Source organism: Acomys russatus, chromosome 4 (genome assembly GCF_903995435.1).
Source record: "Acomys russatus chromosome 4, mAcoRus1.1, whole genome shotgun sequence".
NCBI lineage: Eukaryota > Metazoa > Chordata > Mammalia > Rodentia > Muridae > Acomys > Acomys russatus.
The window spans coordinates 6,887,725-6,902,011 of NC_067140.1; the positions used below are offsets into that span (position 1 = coordinate 6,887,725).

The 14,287-nt window shown below is 50.4% G+C and overlaps 1 protein-coding gene across 1 annotated transcript in view; it reads left to right on the top strand.

Annotated features, from left to right (window-relative positions):
- The window catches only part of Manbal (mannosidase beta like), a 32,955-nt gene extending 20,318 nt beyond the window's left edge, over positions 1-12,637 (top strand). The window contains exon 3 of the mRNA XM_051143671.1: positions 12,505-12,637. Within this exon, the coding sequence (XP_050999628.1) occupies positions 12,505-12,612 (108 nt within the window). The 3' untranslated portion in view covers positions 12,613-12,637. The remainder of the gene's footprint in view (positions 1-12,504) is intronic.
- The last annotated feature ends 1,650 nt before the right edge of the window (positions 12,638-14,287 follow it).

The window sequence follows — 14,287 nt, forward strand, 5'->3', positions numbered from 1 at the left end:
CTCTCTCCCAAGAGCTAGGGTTGTGCCACGATTGTTGACCCATTTTACTTTTAAAGAAAAAGCTTGCCGGGGACTGGAGAGATGGTTCAATTAGCATGGCTTACTGTTCTTTTTTTTTTTTTTTTTTAAGATTTATTTATTTATTATTATGTCTACAGTTTCTGCGTGCATGTAGACCTGCATGACAGAAGAGGGCACCAGATCTCTTTATAGATGGTTGTAAGTTATCATGTGGTTGCTGGGAATTGAACTCTGGAAGAACAGTCAGTGCTCTTAACCTCTGAGCCATCTCTCCGGGCTGGCTTACTGTTCTTGTGGAGCACCTAAGCTTGGCTCCCAGCACCCACACTGGGCAGCTCACAGCACCTGTAACTGAGGCTCCAGAGGAGCAACATGCTCCTCTGGTCTCTGCAGGCACGCACATAAATACACATGCACATAAATACAAATAAAATAAATCTTAAACAATAACAAAAAACTAGGGCTGGAGAGATGGCTTGGCTGTTAGGAGCATTGGCTGGTCTTGTAGAGGACCTGGGTTTGGTTCGCAGCACTCACAAAGTGGCTGATACCATCTATGACTCCAATTCCAGCAGATCCAGTGACCTCTTCTGGCCTGACCTCCCATCCCTGTGGGTACCAGGCACACACATGGTATACGTTCAAACATACACATAAAATAAAATAAAATAAATACATCTTTAAAAAACAAAACAAGCGCCAGGCGTGGTGGTGAATGCCTTTAATCCTAGCAAGGCCAGCCTGGTCTACGTAGTGAGTCTAGGATAGCCAAGACTACACAGAGAAATCCTGTCTCCGAGAAAACAAAGAAAGAAAGAAACAAACAACAACAACAAAACACCAAGCAAACAAACAAAACCCAACCAAAACCTTTTCATTGAGTCAGTAGTAACAATGACAATAAAATAAAGTACAGCAGCGCCACTCACTGCCTTAAGCCAGCATATGGCCCCGGGACTAGGGATTCTATAACCAACTTTCTTCTGTCTGTTGCTGTGAGACAGCCTCCTCCTCCACCCTCCCCACCCTCCTAACTACAGGCTTGGAAAGAAAAGGAGCTGTGTGCGAGAACTAGACCGCAGAGTGGTCAATGTCTGGGCTGCACTGCTGTGAGTGTCCCTAACAGCCAGCTGGGATGTGGAGGGGACAAGGGAGGTCTTAGGGAGGAAGGGGGCCTGGGAAAGTAGGGGCAGTTTGTAGAGATTCCTTATGGCCTGAGGGCAGCAGGGAGGTGCTTGGTTGCAGAGGATGCTACAGAGGTGGGAGAGGGGCAAAAGTGGGGTAAAGAGTCCCAGAAAACAATGCTTCTCTTTACTATTTTGCTTAGGGCAAAACTGTCTTCTTGCTTGGCATATAGACACAAGGTTTATTAGTGGCTTTTTGGGTCAGAAGATAATATTTTTGGCTCCAGATGATGGGAAAGGCTTTGAGAAGCAAAAGAATGTCTTTCCTGTTTCCAATAAGCTGATTTCTTGCAACTGGCTTATGCCTTCAGCGCTCCAGTATTTAGGAGATTATTTGAAAGCTCTTTGGGGGCTAACCAGGGAAGAGAAAAAAGAGCACACATAAATGTTTCCCACCCCACCCCCATCCTTTTCAGAGGAGAAACAGGAGCCCATTGGCCAACACTGGCCACGCCCCTAAAATCCTGAGCCAGATGGAAGGTTCTCCCCTCGACACCTCATTAAGCTAAGACCTGAGAAAACATTTATTTGCTCCTAAGGCCAAGGCCACACAACCCAAGTATTTTCTTGTAGGCTAGATTCTAAAATATGAGCTAGTGAGTTTTTAGACTCAGAAAAAACTGTAAATGCATTTGTCTCTCAAGCCAAGTTTAGTTGTGTGGAGCATGGTAAGAAAAGATCTCAGGAGACTGATGACAGTACATGACGGCCTCAAGCCAGTGCCTATTCTCCTCCCAGAACCTACATGATGGAAGAAGAGAGCTGACTCCATAAAGTCCTCCCCTGACCTTCAACACACACACACAAACACACACACACACACACACACACACACACAGTAAATAACAGTACTAAGATTTAGGCTGTACATAGTGACACATGCTTTTTTCCCCCTTTTTACATATATATTTATATTATTATACCTATATACAATAAACTACATACAGCAAGAAGAACCACGAAACAGTCAGGAATTATATAAATGTTACATTCATAGTTTTTTGGCTATTCATAGTATTTGGCAGCCTTGAAGAAAACATCTTTCCTTTCTAAAATTCTGAATGTAAATCAGTATCTATCATATCTCATCTCTATCAACTTAAAACATCTATCTAGACCTAAAAACATCTTAACCGCTAAACAACTAAGCTTAATTGTTGAACTAAACTATCTGGTCTTCAACCCCATCAGAGACTTGAGAAGGAATAAAATTACCTGAGTAAACAGAAAAATGACAGAGACAGTTTGCTGCCTCACCCAGTCACCCAAAACTCTATACAACGCTGGAGCATATGCTTTCAATTACAGCACTCAGGGGGCAAAGGCAGATGATCTCTGAGTTTAAGGCCAGGTTCGTCTGGGCAGCCAGCTACAGGTATATGGTGAGACCCTGTCTCAAAAGGAGAATAAAATAAAAAGGATTCTGAGATAGCCTCTGGGCTCTAGAGGAATGAAATTGTAGATGTTGCCCATGAGCCGGGAGCTGGGAGTGTCATTCTGTACCTGGCTGGTGCCATCTGGGGAGTTTTCGGAGCCCTAGGCTGACTCCTGGAGATGTTGGTCCTCTTCATCAGAGTCTCAGATCAATGTTTTGTACCCAAGGGGAGCTAATATGTAGCCCTTGGATTTCCCTGAAGCATAAACTAATTTTACGAGGACCGACTAAGTTTGAAATGATGCCTTGATACCACAAGTTGAGAAAGGAGCTGGGTGGTAGTGGCACACACCTTTAATCCTAGCACCTGACAGAGGCACGTGGATCTCTGTGAGTTCAAGGGCAGCCTGGTCTACATAGCTAGTTCTGGGACAGCCAGGGCTACACAGAAAAACCCTACCTGGAAAAAATAGCAGCAGCAACAACAAAACCAAACAAACAAGTTGGGAAAGGAGAAGCCTGAGAGAAATTAAAATAGAGACCTTGGGTCATCGTGTGTGTGTGTGTGTGTGTGTGTGTGTGTGTGTGTGTGTGTGTGTGTGTGTGTCTGTTTGTCTGTCTGTCTGTCTTGAACTTGCTGTGTATTCAAGGATGACTTTGAACTCCTGATCCTCCTGCCTTTGCCTCCCCGGATGCCAGCATCATCAGTGTGCTCCACCACAGCCAGCTTCAGTGTAGCATGCTTACTTGTAACCTAACAAGGAGTTGCTAGGCTCTGCAAGGAAATTAAAATTCCAGAAAGGCCTCAACTTGACTCTGCCTACCTACCTTGCTTGAAGTTTATATGCACTTGAGGTTGACTGATCTGTAGCTGCTGCTTGGGTGGGTACCCAGGACTCGTAAGGTGCCCTCTGCCCCTCTCTTGTCCTTCACAACTCTCCCTCGGGCCTGCTTCCTCTGCTCCCTGACCCTGTGGTGAAATGACAGCTCCCAGAGTTTATTTCTTTCAGCCACAGCCTCCCAAGGATGCTTGGTCTTCCTTCCTGCTTGGTCTAGTTCAAAAGGCTTCTGGAAGGAACTGCATGGGGACAGCAGTGGTTGGTGGATGGGAGCTACAGAGTGACTGCGGGGATTGAGAACTGGAGGTCTAGTCCTCCAAAAGCTGATGTCCCGGGCAGCTTATGTGAACTCCAGTACCTCAGAGACAAGAGGCAAGCAGGTTCTGCTCACGAGCTCTGCCAGACCCAGGCAGCCCTCTTCAGAGGGGTTCTAACAGAGCTAACTTGAGCTTCCAGGGTCTGTGATGGCATCTGTAAGCTAACTGGGTGCTTTTCTGGGGAGGCCTGTGTAGGCTTTCCTAGGTAAAATACAGCACTTTAAAGGGCAGTAAGCCAGACATGCTGGAGCACACCTTTTCCCTGCACCCTCAGGGCAGAGACAGGTGGATCCTGTGAGTTTGAGGCCAGCCTGGTCTACATAGCAAGTTCCAGACCAGTCAAGGCTGCACAATGAGACCCTATGTTAGAGAAGAGAAAAGAGGGGAAGAAAGAAAAAGAAAAGAAAGAATATTGAGAAAGTGCAGGTGGCTGCTGTGTGACCTGCTCTGGCTCTGCCCTGTGTGGCCTGCGCTGGCCTCCCGGGCGTCTTTTGGATAGCTTCTGCACAGAATGTAGACCCACTTCGCCCCAGGTGAGTGGGTCCTGGCTTGTTGAGTGACTTGTGTAGCAGGTAGTACGTGCATCTGGCAGCTCACCATGAGTTTGTAGTTTAGACGTTGCCTGAGCTAATCTCGAATATTCCTATCTCGTCTCAGTAAACAGCTAGCTGCCAGCACCTAGAATGTAGGCAGCTTTGCTTGCTCACATCCCTGTCCAGGTCTGCTGTGTTAATGAGGCCTCGGCGTTCAGCTCCAGTAGCTTTCCCACACAGACGTGGTGTGGCTTGTTAGTTTAGTGAACTTGGAAGCTTAGATTCTTTGGAGCTATGTCTCTCCAGCTCCCGTGTTTGGGCGTGAGGGGTACTGACTTCCTTCTCCCGCCCTGTGGTGAGTAGGGAAGACAGTTGCTGTCAGCATCCCTGTCACCCAGGGTTTATATCTCAAGAAGCATTTCCTTCCTCTGTTCCCTGTACAAATCTCACAGGGGCTCTGCTTGTCCATGGGCTCTCCTGGTGGCATTTAATATGCTGCCCACAAAGATGTCACTTCCGACCTGAAACCCCTTCCCTGAGCTCTGGGACAATAGCCTGGAGTGCCAGAGTACTGTGAAAAGTTCTGTGTGGGGGCCTTGAGTTTCCGTGCCCATCAGGGCCACCAAGACTATATAGTTCACTTGAACAAGCACTCAGGGACTAGCTAACACAACCAGCTCTCGTTCTACTGGCGTGCAGCTGCACTTGAGGGGGGGGCGGGGGGAGCAGACTTTATAGTTGGCTTGGGAGGCAGGTGTGCTTTACTTAGTGACATGTTCCTGAGAGTGCTGTGTGGTGGGCAGGGTGGGGACATCATCAGGCTCCACAACCACCAGGCTGCTAGTGTGCGCCAGTCATGGGAGAGGCTGGACACACAGCAGCCACACGCTGACCAGTGGAAAGACCGAAGGAGTTTTGCCAAAGTGTGCCTAGGATGAGCTTCTGTGGCTGGTGTGTGGCATGTGGACCTGCATGTGGAGGCCAGAGATTCGTGTCAGTGTCTTCCTCAGTTGCTCATCATGTTTTTTTTTTCTTTTTTTTTTTTTTAAGATTTTATTTATTTATTATTATGTATACAGAGCTCTGCCTGCATGTACCCCTGCAGGCCAGAGGAGGATATCAGATTACATTATAGATGGTTGTGAACCACTATGCGGTTGCTGGGAATTGAACTCATGACCTTTGGAAGAGCAGTCAGTGCTCTTAACCGCTGAGCCATCTCTCCAGCCCCCGGTTTTTTTTTTTTTTTTTTCTTAAATAATTTTTATCTTATTTTTTATATGTAAGAATGTTTTAACAAAACAAACAAGCCGAGCGCTGGTGCACACCTTTAATCCCAGCACTTGGGGGCAGAGGCAGGTGGATCACTGTGAGTTCGAGGCCAGCCTGGTCTACAAAGTGAGTCCAGGACAGTCAAGACTACACAGAGAAACCTTGTCTTGAAAAACAAAACAAACAAACAAACAAAAGAATGTTTTGCCTGTGTGTATGTCTATGCACCATGTGTGCTCAGTGCCTACAGAGGCCAGAAGAAAGTGCCGGATCTCCTAGAATGGGTTGCAGACAGTGAGTGCTGGAAATCCAACCTGGCTCCTCTACCAAGATCAGCCAGTGCTCCCAGGCAGCTGAGCTGTGCACCATCCTCCTTATGTTTTCTCACGGACCCTGGAACTCGGCAGTCCAGCTACACCAGCTGGCCAGCAACCCCAGACATCTTGTCTTTGCCTCCCTCATGCTGGGATAGAGAACAGGTGTGTGCTACCACACCCCACTTTACATGGTCCTGGGGATCAGAGCTCCGGTCCTTATGCTTCTGCAGCCCTCGCTTTACTAACTGAACTGCCTCCCCAGCCCACTTTTTTTTTTTTTTTTTTTCCTGACACGGGGTTTCTGTGTGTAGCCTTGGCTGTCCTGGACTCACTTTGTAGACCAGGCTGGCCTCGAACTCACAGCAACCCACCTGCCTCTGCCTCCCGAGTGCTGAGATTAAAGGCGCGCGCCACCACTGCCAGCCCGGATTGTTGTTTCTAATCACTTGCCTGCAAGTGTCTTGGATGCCGTGTCTCTGTTTGGCACAGCTGAGCCCTTGTGGGCAGCCTCCCCGACTCCCCATGTCATCTGGTGTCTTATCCTCTTCTCAAGGCCACTGCCGCACTCCATCTCCACAAGGTCTTTTTTCTGGCCTGCGTAGGGCCTCCTGTAGGAGTGACGCTGTGGGAAGGGCCAGAGCTCGGCTGTGAGGCTGACTGCTCTGAGTTCTGTCCAGTCTTAATCCAGCCGAGCCATAAAAAGAGGCGAGCTCCTGGCGGGTCAACTGAGACAGTTCCCAGGCAGTGCCTGAGTAGAGTGTTGCTTTTCTTTGCCTGATCTGTTTTCAAGGGAGGAGCGACAGTGTCGAATGACATTCTGTCCCAGTTTGCAGGCGCACAGCCACACTGAGCTGCACAATGGAGACAGCAAGCTTAGCGTCTCTCCCTTGACACTGCACAGATTCCGTTTCCGGGCCTGAGGGGTAGCAGCAATTTTCTGGCCTGGTAAGCTGCTCTCTCACCACCTCGTTACTGATGGGTTTGTCCAGGAAAGACGCCTCCACGGGCCCAGGAAACACCTGGCAATGGAGGCTTCTTTTTCCTCTCAATTGCTTCCAACGAGGTACGGTGCCCCAGATGTAAAGGTGAGGGTGACAGGTGTATCATCTGCTCTTCCCTGGAGTGTCCCAGTCACACACATCTGAAGACAGGTGAAATCACTCACTTGTTCATTCGCTCCTGTCCGTGAGAGTGAAAGCTACCCCTGTAGTGCTCGGACCAGGGAACTAAAGTCACGCTGTGACAGCCACCTTTGCTTTCCTGTAGCTTCACTAAAAGTTTGCAGTGTCAGCGCTTTGGCTTCCTTGCCGGTAAATGCAGCTCCAATGGCTGCCTCACCATCACAAGGCCCAGTGAGCAGATGGCTGGAGGACAGTGTGCCTTCTGGAGCTCCTTGTGGTGAGCACAGAGCTTCCTATGCTTGAGGCCAGCGGCCCAGAGTGAGCAGGGCCTGTCTGCAGACAAGGCCGAGGCTGAAGGAGACTGCCTCTCGGAAACAACACTAGGGTTTTTGAAGTTCATCTCATACCAAAAAAGAAAAAGAAAAAGAAAAAAAAAAAAGACCAACCAGTAACATTTTAAAATCTGAAACCAGGAGCCAGGCATGGTGGAGCACACCTTTAATCCCAGCACTCGGGAGGCAGACGCAGGCGGATCACTATAAATCCGAGGCCAGCCTGGTCTACAAAGCGAGTCTAGGACAGCCAAGGCTACACAGAGAAACCCTGTCTCGAAAAACAAAAACAAAAACAAAATCTGAAACCAGGCCCAGGCATGACTGTTGTCATTGTTTTAGGAAAGCAGTCTAGAAGCAAAGCGGAGGCTGAAGAGACTGGAGGATGCGAGGAAAGGATGTGAAACCAGGGGCGGCTGGGACACCCTGAGTCCAAATGGGCAGTGGATTGTGTCTGCGGTTAGGATAAGCAAATTCTAGAACCTTTTGGAAAGTAGAATAAACAGGCCTTGGGGACAGATTGGTGTGGGGTGTGAAGGACCAGCAAAAGCTTAGAAGTGCCTTGGGCAGCTGGACGGATGGCAGTGCCAAGAGCTGAGGTGGGGTGGGCGGGGCGAGGAGAAAACAGCTAATGTGTTCGGGTGTGATGTGGTGTGCGCACACCCACAGGGGACCGCTTCAGCACAAAGCAAACATGACTACACCACTAACCTGCTTTCCTGACTCCTCCAGGACCACTGGTCACAGGAGGGGACAGATAGGGTCCAGAACAGACCGGTTTCATTATTCTGGCATGGGGCTCTAGGGGCTGCTAAGTGTAGAAAATAGATTTTATAGTTAACGATGAAGCAGTGAGAGACACAGATCCTGGCTCTGCTGCTCATCAGATGAGAGCTCAGGCCAGCCCTGGTGTCGTTCCCTTTGTTTATAACCTGAGGCCCATCCTGGCACTTTTATATAGACGAATGACACTGGCCTGACATGCTCGCTACCAGGCAGCGTTGGAGGTGGTGTGGCAGTGGTGTGTGCCTGGTGGCTGTGCTCAGCAATGCTGGAGACTGCATGTATGACCCCTAAGCTCATAGAAAACATGAGGTCTCGTGTTCAGTGTTTTCTTGGTGATAGAAAGAGGCGTGTCCCTGCCTGCTCCTTCATGGCATTTACTCACGTACTCAAGCCACTGGCGCTGTCCTGAAGATGGCTAGCTGGGTAAGATAGACATGAGGACATGTCATTTTAAAGGTAGAAAGCAATGAAAGGACACATCCAACATCAGCCTCTGGCATCCACCCACATACATGTGCACATATACCTGCATACATGTGTGTGTATACGAATACACTGTACACACAGTATACACGCCTTTGTACACTGTTGGTGGTATTATAAGGTGTCTGGGCACTTCTGTAAAGGAAAGCAGCAGAGAAGGAAGGCTAGGCAGTCATTGTAAGTGGAATTTGTCTTTATTTTATTTTTTTTATTTTTTTTTTTTTTTTTTTTTTGTTGTTGTTGTTGTTTGGTCTTTAATTTTTAAACTCTATGTATATGAGTGGTTTCCCTGCATGTATGTAAGCGTACCCTTCAGAGAGCAGAAAAAGATGTCATATTCCCTGGAACTGGAGTTACAAGTGATCATAAGCTGTCACATGGATGCTGGGAAGTGAACCTGGGTCCTCTGCAAGAGCAGCAAGTGTTCTTAACCACTGAGCCATCTCTATACCGTCAGGAGTGTGTTCTTAAGAGTGCCCAAGGCAAAGGGTGGGGAGCTGGGTGAGGGCAGCAGGTGCTCCTGTTAATACAGCTGGCTAGGAAGCCCTGCAGCCTGACCAGTGTGGTGCTGTGAGGTTGCCCTACCTGCCTTCCCAGGTATGGGACATGAGACAGGGGGTGGAAGAAAGGTCCTGGGGAGGCTTGGGTGGGGAGCAGTGGTGAGACCTGTACCTTGGTACATCCTTTGGCAGGTACAGGAGTGAGCAGGGGCAGCAGGCAGGGCTGGGACAGTGGCTGAGTCAAGATGGAGAGAAGGTTGGGTCAGTAGGCCTTGCGACCTGTTGCAGAACAGTGGTTCTGGCGTTCCCCAGCCCACTAGGGTAGACCACTGGGACCCTGGTTACTTCCTGGGGGGGAAAGGCTGGGCTTCTAGAAAAGATGCCATTTGGGCTGGGAGGGTTGAGTTGGAAGGGCATGGGTTGTGCCTTGCTCGTTGTCTGGTGTATAGTTGACTGGGGCGGCGGGGGATGCGGGGTGCTCAGAGCTCCAAGGGCTGAGGCATCAGGAAGCATCTCTGTAGCATGAAGCAGCACAGGGCAGCCCCCAGGCCACTGCACCAGTCCCACTGCCACAGGGCAGCCACCAGGCCACCACACCAGTCCCACTGCCACAGGCAGCCACCAGGCCACCACACCAGTCCCACTGCCACAAGGCAGCCACCAGGCCACCGCACCGGCCCCACTGCTACAGGGCAGCCACCAGGCCACCGCACCAGCCCCACTGCTACAGGGCAGCCACCAGGCCACTGCACCAGCCCCACTGCCACAGGCTTGAGCTCAGAGCAGCCTGAGCCATACATCTGTTCAGGGCACCTAGAGACATCTGGCTTCCACGGGGTATGCAGGTGCTATATGGCACAGCTCTGTTCCCAAGGCCCCTAGCGACCTCGACATCATGTCCTTCTGGGTTTGCCTTAAGCATAAACCTGCCCAATGGACTGCAGGAGTATGCACTTGACAGCCACTCCTCTGAAGTTTGGTTTTGTTTGATTTTCTAACTGGTTAAATTTTGTTGTTGTCGTTGTTGGCCAAGTTATATAATAGCGTGGGGAGACCTGGGATACCGTTGAGTTCTGGCAGGAGAAGGCCAGCAGCCAGAGGATGTTGTGCCCGAGTCCCGAGACCTGGGGAGTGGGAAGCGGCCTTTTGGTAATGCCCACGGGGCCTTCCTCCTGCTCTCTGGCAAGGTCTGGGCTGGCTCTTGGTAGGGACCATCTCCCTGAGGTGTAGTTCCTCCACTCGCAGGAAGTAGCCTGGGCCCTGGGGACTGGGGTAATGCCAGAAATCAAACAAACTAGGGCCTGGGCTCTGAGAGTCAGCACAGGGGAACCTCTTTGTCTTCCAGAGCAAGGATGTAGCCTTAGTCTGCTTTTTAATTTTCCTAGTTTAACTAAAGATCAAGGGGTTTGGAGGCCAGAGAGATGTCTCAGTGGTTAAGAGCACTTGTTTCTCTTGCAGAGGACCTGGGTTCGATTCTTAGCACCCACATGGTGCCTCAGGGATATCTGTAAATCGAGCTCTGGGGGAACCAAAACTCTTTTCTGACCTCTATGGGCACTGGGCACGCGTGTGATACACAGACATACATACAAGCAAAACACATAAAATAAAATTAACATCTCAGCAATTTGAAAAACTGTATCAAGGAGGTAAAACAAACAAACATTCCCATATTGAGTTCCAGCCAGCCAGGGCTACTCAGTGAGACCTGTGTCAGGAAGCAGAGCAGACGGACTTTTCCTGCTGTCCTGCGCTGGCACCTTAGGAAGGTGTCCTTGAATTCAGGACAGTGCTTTTTTTTTTTTTTCTTTCTTTCTTTCTTTCTTCTTTTCTTTCTTTCTTTTTCTTTTCTTTTCTTTCTTTCTTTTCTTTTCTTTCTTTCTTTTTCTTTCTTTCTTTTCTTCTTTCTTTTTCCTTTTTTTTTTTCTTTCTTTTTTGTGAACAGTTTCCTCTGTGTGTAGCCCTACCTGTCCTGGACTCACTTTGTAGACCAGGCTAGCCTCAAATTCACAGAGATCTGCCTGCCTCTGCCTCCTGAGTGCTGGGATTAAAGGTGTGTGCACCACCACCGCCCCTGCCCAGCCAGGACAGTATTCTTGAGCCATGGCCAGTACAAGGGGACACAGGGCTGCCATCACATGTGTATATAGTATCCAGGAGGAACTGGGAGTCCAGGTTTCGTGGGATATCATCCAGTTGGCATGGATTTTGAATTTTTAAAAACTTTCTGATTGTGTGTTTTTGTGCATGGGTGTGTGTGTGTGTGTGTGTGTGTGTGTGTGTGTGTGTGTGTGTGTGTAAGGCAGAGGACAATTGTAGTGTTAGTTCTCTCCTGTTTTCATGTAGGTTCTGGAAATTGAAGTGTATGGCAAGCACTTTTCCCCGCTGAGTCCTCTCACCAGCCTGGCAGGCGTGTTTTTATTACATTTATTTATTTGTTTTACTTATTAACATGTGACATGGCTGGCATGCGTGCCACACTACACTTTTAGAGGTCAGAGGACAGCACAAGTTTAGGCATCAGTTCTCTCCTACTCTGTGGGACCTGTAGATGAAACCCAGACCGCTGGGCTTGCTGCCCCTCTCCCTGCTGACCCCCCATGCCGCGCAGCCCACCCCAGCCCGACTCCAGCATGGATTTTTAAGAATAAACACTGAAGACCAAGTGCAGCTCTTGGACAAAGCCCAATGTGTAGCTGGCGTTCCCTGGGCTAACTTGCTTCTAGTGTCCTTTTGGGCCACAGCATTCCTCCTGTCATCACCAGATGAGAGGAACCCCAGATTCCGGGTTCTTCTCTGGTCTGAGCAGAGTGGCCTGCGGCAGGCCTGCGCTTCCTGGGGCTTTCCTCCCTCAGCACAGTGAGGCCAGACCCAGATCTGGGGCTCTGGACTTTCTCTTTCTTCTCAGCAGCAAAACTGTTGTTCAATCAAATCGTTTGAGGGCGGGTCACGGGGTAGGAGACAGACAGCAGAGCTGCCCCAGTTGCTGAGAACCTGGGGTTCTGGCCTGAGGTTGCCTCTGCCCTCCCCCAAGGCTCCTCTACCAGAGCCTGTGGATGAGTGGAGGTAGGAGGACCACCCCCAGGAGTGCCAGCCGCAGTGGCCTGCCCCACTGCCAACCCGCATTGATGTGTCCCACTGTGGGACACCCCTGGGTGCTCCAGGCCTCCTGGTGCTTCCTGTGACTCTGCCTTCCCCACAGGGGTCTGTCACTGTCCCCATCTTACACACAGGGCATGGGACTAAAGTACCCACTCACTGGCCACTGGGCTGGAAGGCAAAGGAGCCAGATGCCACCTGGTGCCATGTCATTTCAGACCCTTCCCTGTTCTTCTGTGGCATGCTTCAGCTGACACAATGCCTTTGGTCAAGCTGGATTCCTCTAAACAGCTCTCTCTCTCTCTCTTGAATCACCACCACACAGGAGGCAGAACAGTCTGAGCCTAGGAGTTCAGAGGTGCTGAAGAAGCCCAAGGCTGCCGCTCCGTCCACCAACAAGAGGCCGAAGAAGGAGACGAAGAAGAAGCGGTAGAAGTGGAGGCCCGAGGAGCCCGTGGCTTTGGCCTTGGGGACAGCCCTCCCGGGACCCAGCATCCTGTTTCCTCTCACAGACTGTCTCTGTCCCTGACTCAGAGTCTGAGGTGATTGAAACTCCCTCTGACCAGAGATCTGAACAGTCCCTAGGCTTCAGCTGTGCAGGACCACCACTTCCTCTTCCTTCATTCTGTGGCACAGAGACTCCGAGAGCAAGCCCTGCCCCGGAGACTTCCCACATCAGGGCAGGCTCACAGAGTCAAGCATTCGTATATAATCCTCAGGCCCAGTGATCTTCAGATGGAGTCACACTGAGGTGTGGAGTTGTTACCTAAGGCTACAGGCACACCCTTCCCCATTGCTTGGGCCACATGTGTCACTGTGTGCACAGAAGTTCATATGTGTTTAGGTCAGGATACATGACAATGCAGTGTGTCCCAGCCCACTCACTGTGGCAGCCAGGCCCTGAGGATGTTGGGGGGTGGGGTGGGAGGACAGTCGAAGGCCTGGGCCCAGTGATGCCTGCACAGGAACATGCTGGCCAAATGAGGCCAGATTTCCTGGGCACAGACTTCGCAAGCCTTTGAAATAGTCATGTCACTCTCAGATCAACCTCTTTTCAACCCATCCTAACAGTCAAAGTGCCTTTGACTCCCACCTGTCATCCCTACATCTCTCCTTCCCTGACCAGCAAAGACAATGTATGTGGGGAAGTCAAAGCAAATAAACCTTCTTGCATGCTGAACCCGTGTTGTCACTGAGGAGGGACAGGGCCAGCCTGGGTTTCCTCCCTGAGAATGAGGACAGTGTGGGCAGAGAGGGCAGCCCTCTAGGCCGAGCCGCACTGGAACAGTCAGTGGCTCCATGCTTAGTCAGTGGGAACCCTTGAGAGTTAAGCTTCTGCAGGGTCCAGGCCCCTCTCACCCTACTGCCAGAGGAAACACAACACTGCTCATCCTTAAAGACCTGAGAAATACAGTACAGTGCAGTAGGAAGCTTCGAGGCTCCAGGCATCTCTGATCATGCGAATCAGTTGCCCACGAAAGCCCCTAACACCAAAAAGTCAGGACAGCAGGCTTCTCTGCCGTCAGACCCTTTCCCACGTGTCATCAGGGCTGCTGAGGGACTCGGGCTCCTGAGACACCACAGTGGGAGTGTGACCCAAGCCCAGGGTCCTGGCCATGCAATTGAGCAGGTATTTATCCTGGAGTGGTATTTAGTGCATTAGGGCAGGTGCTGTGGCCTTGCTGCACAGAGCGCCTTGACAAGGCCTCGGGTATTGGGAAAGGGCCACTTTGTGGAAACCGGGAGTGTCCCTGGCCTGGTGAGAGACTGACACATGAACAGACGTGTCCTGAGGAGTCTCCATCAAGAGGTCACAGCAGATTCTAGGGGAGCCCAGCACAGGGGAGCCATCTCAGACCAAGGGTCAGCCCAGATGCCTGGCCCAGTGCCAGTGACCAGCTGACCAAAGGCTTGGCAGGAGCTGAGAGGTAAGGAATCATGGTGGGTGTGGGCTAGGCCACTGTGATGTGCCCCCTGAGGGAGAGAACCTCCAGCTCCCAGGAGCAGTTCTACCTCAGAGTTCAATTCCTTATGTTGCCTCAAAGGCTGCTCCAGAGACCACCCTAGGATGCGTGAGTGCCTGCACTTTCTCCACACCCTCCTCCTCT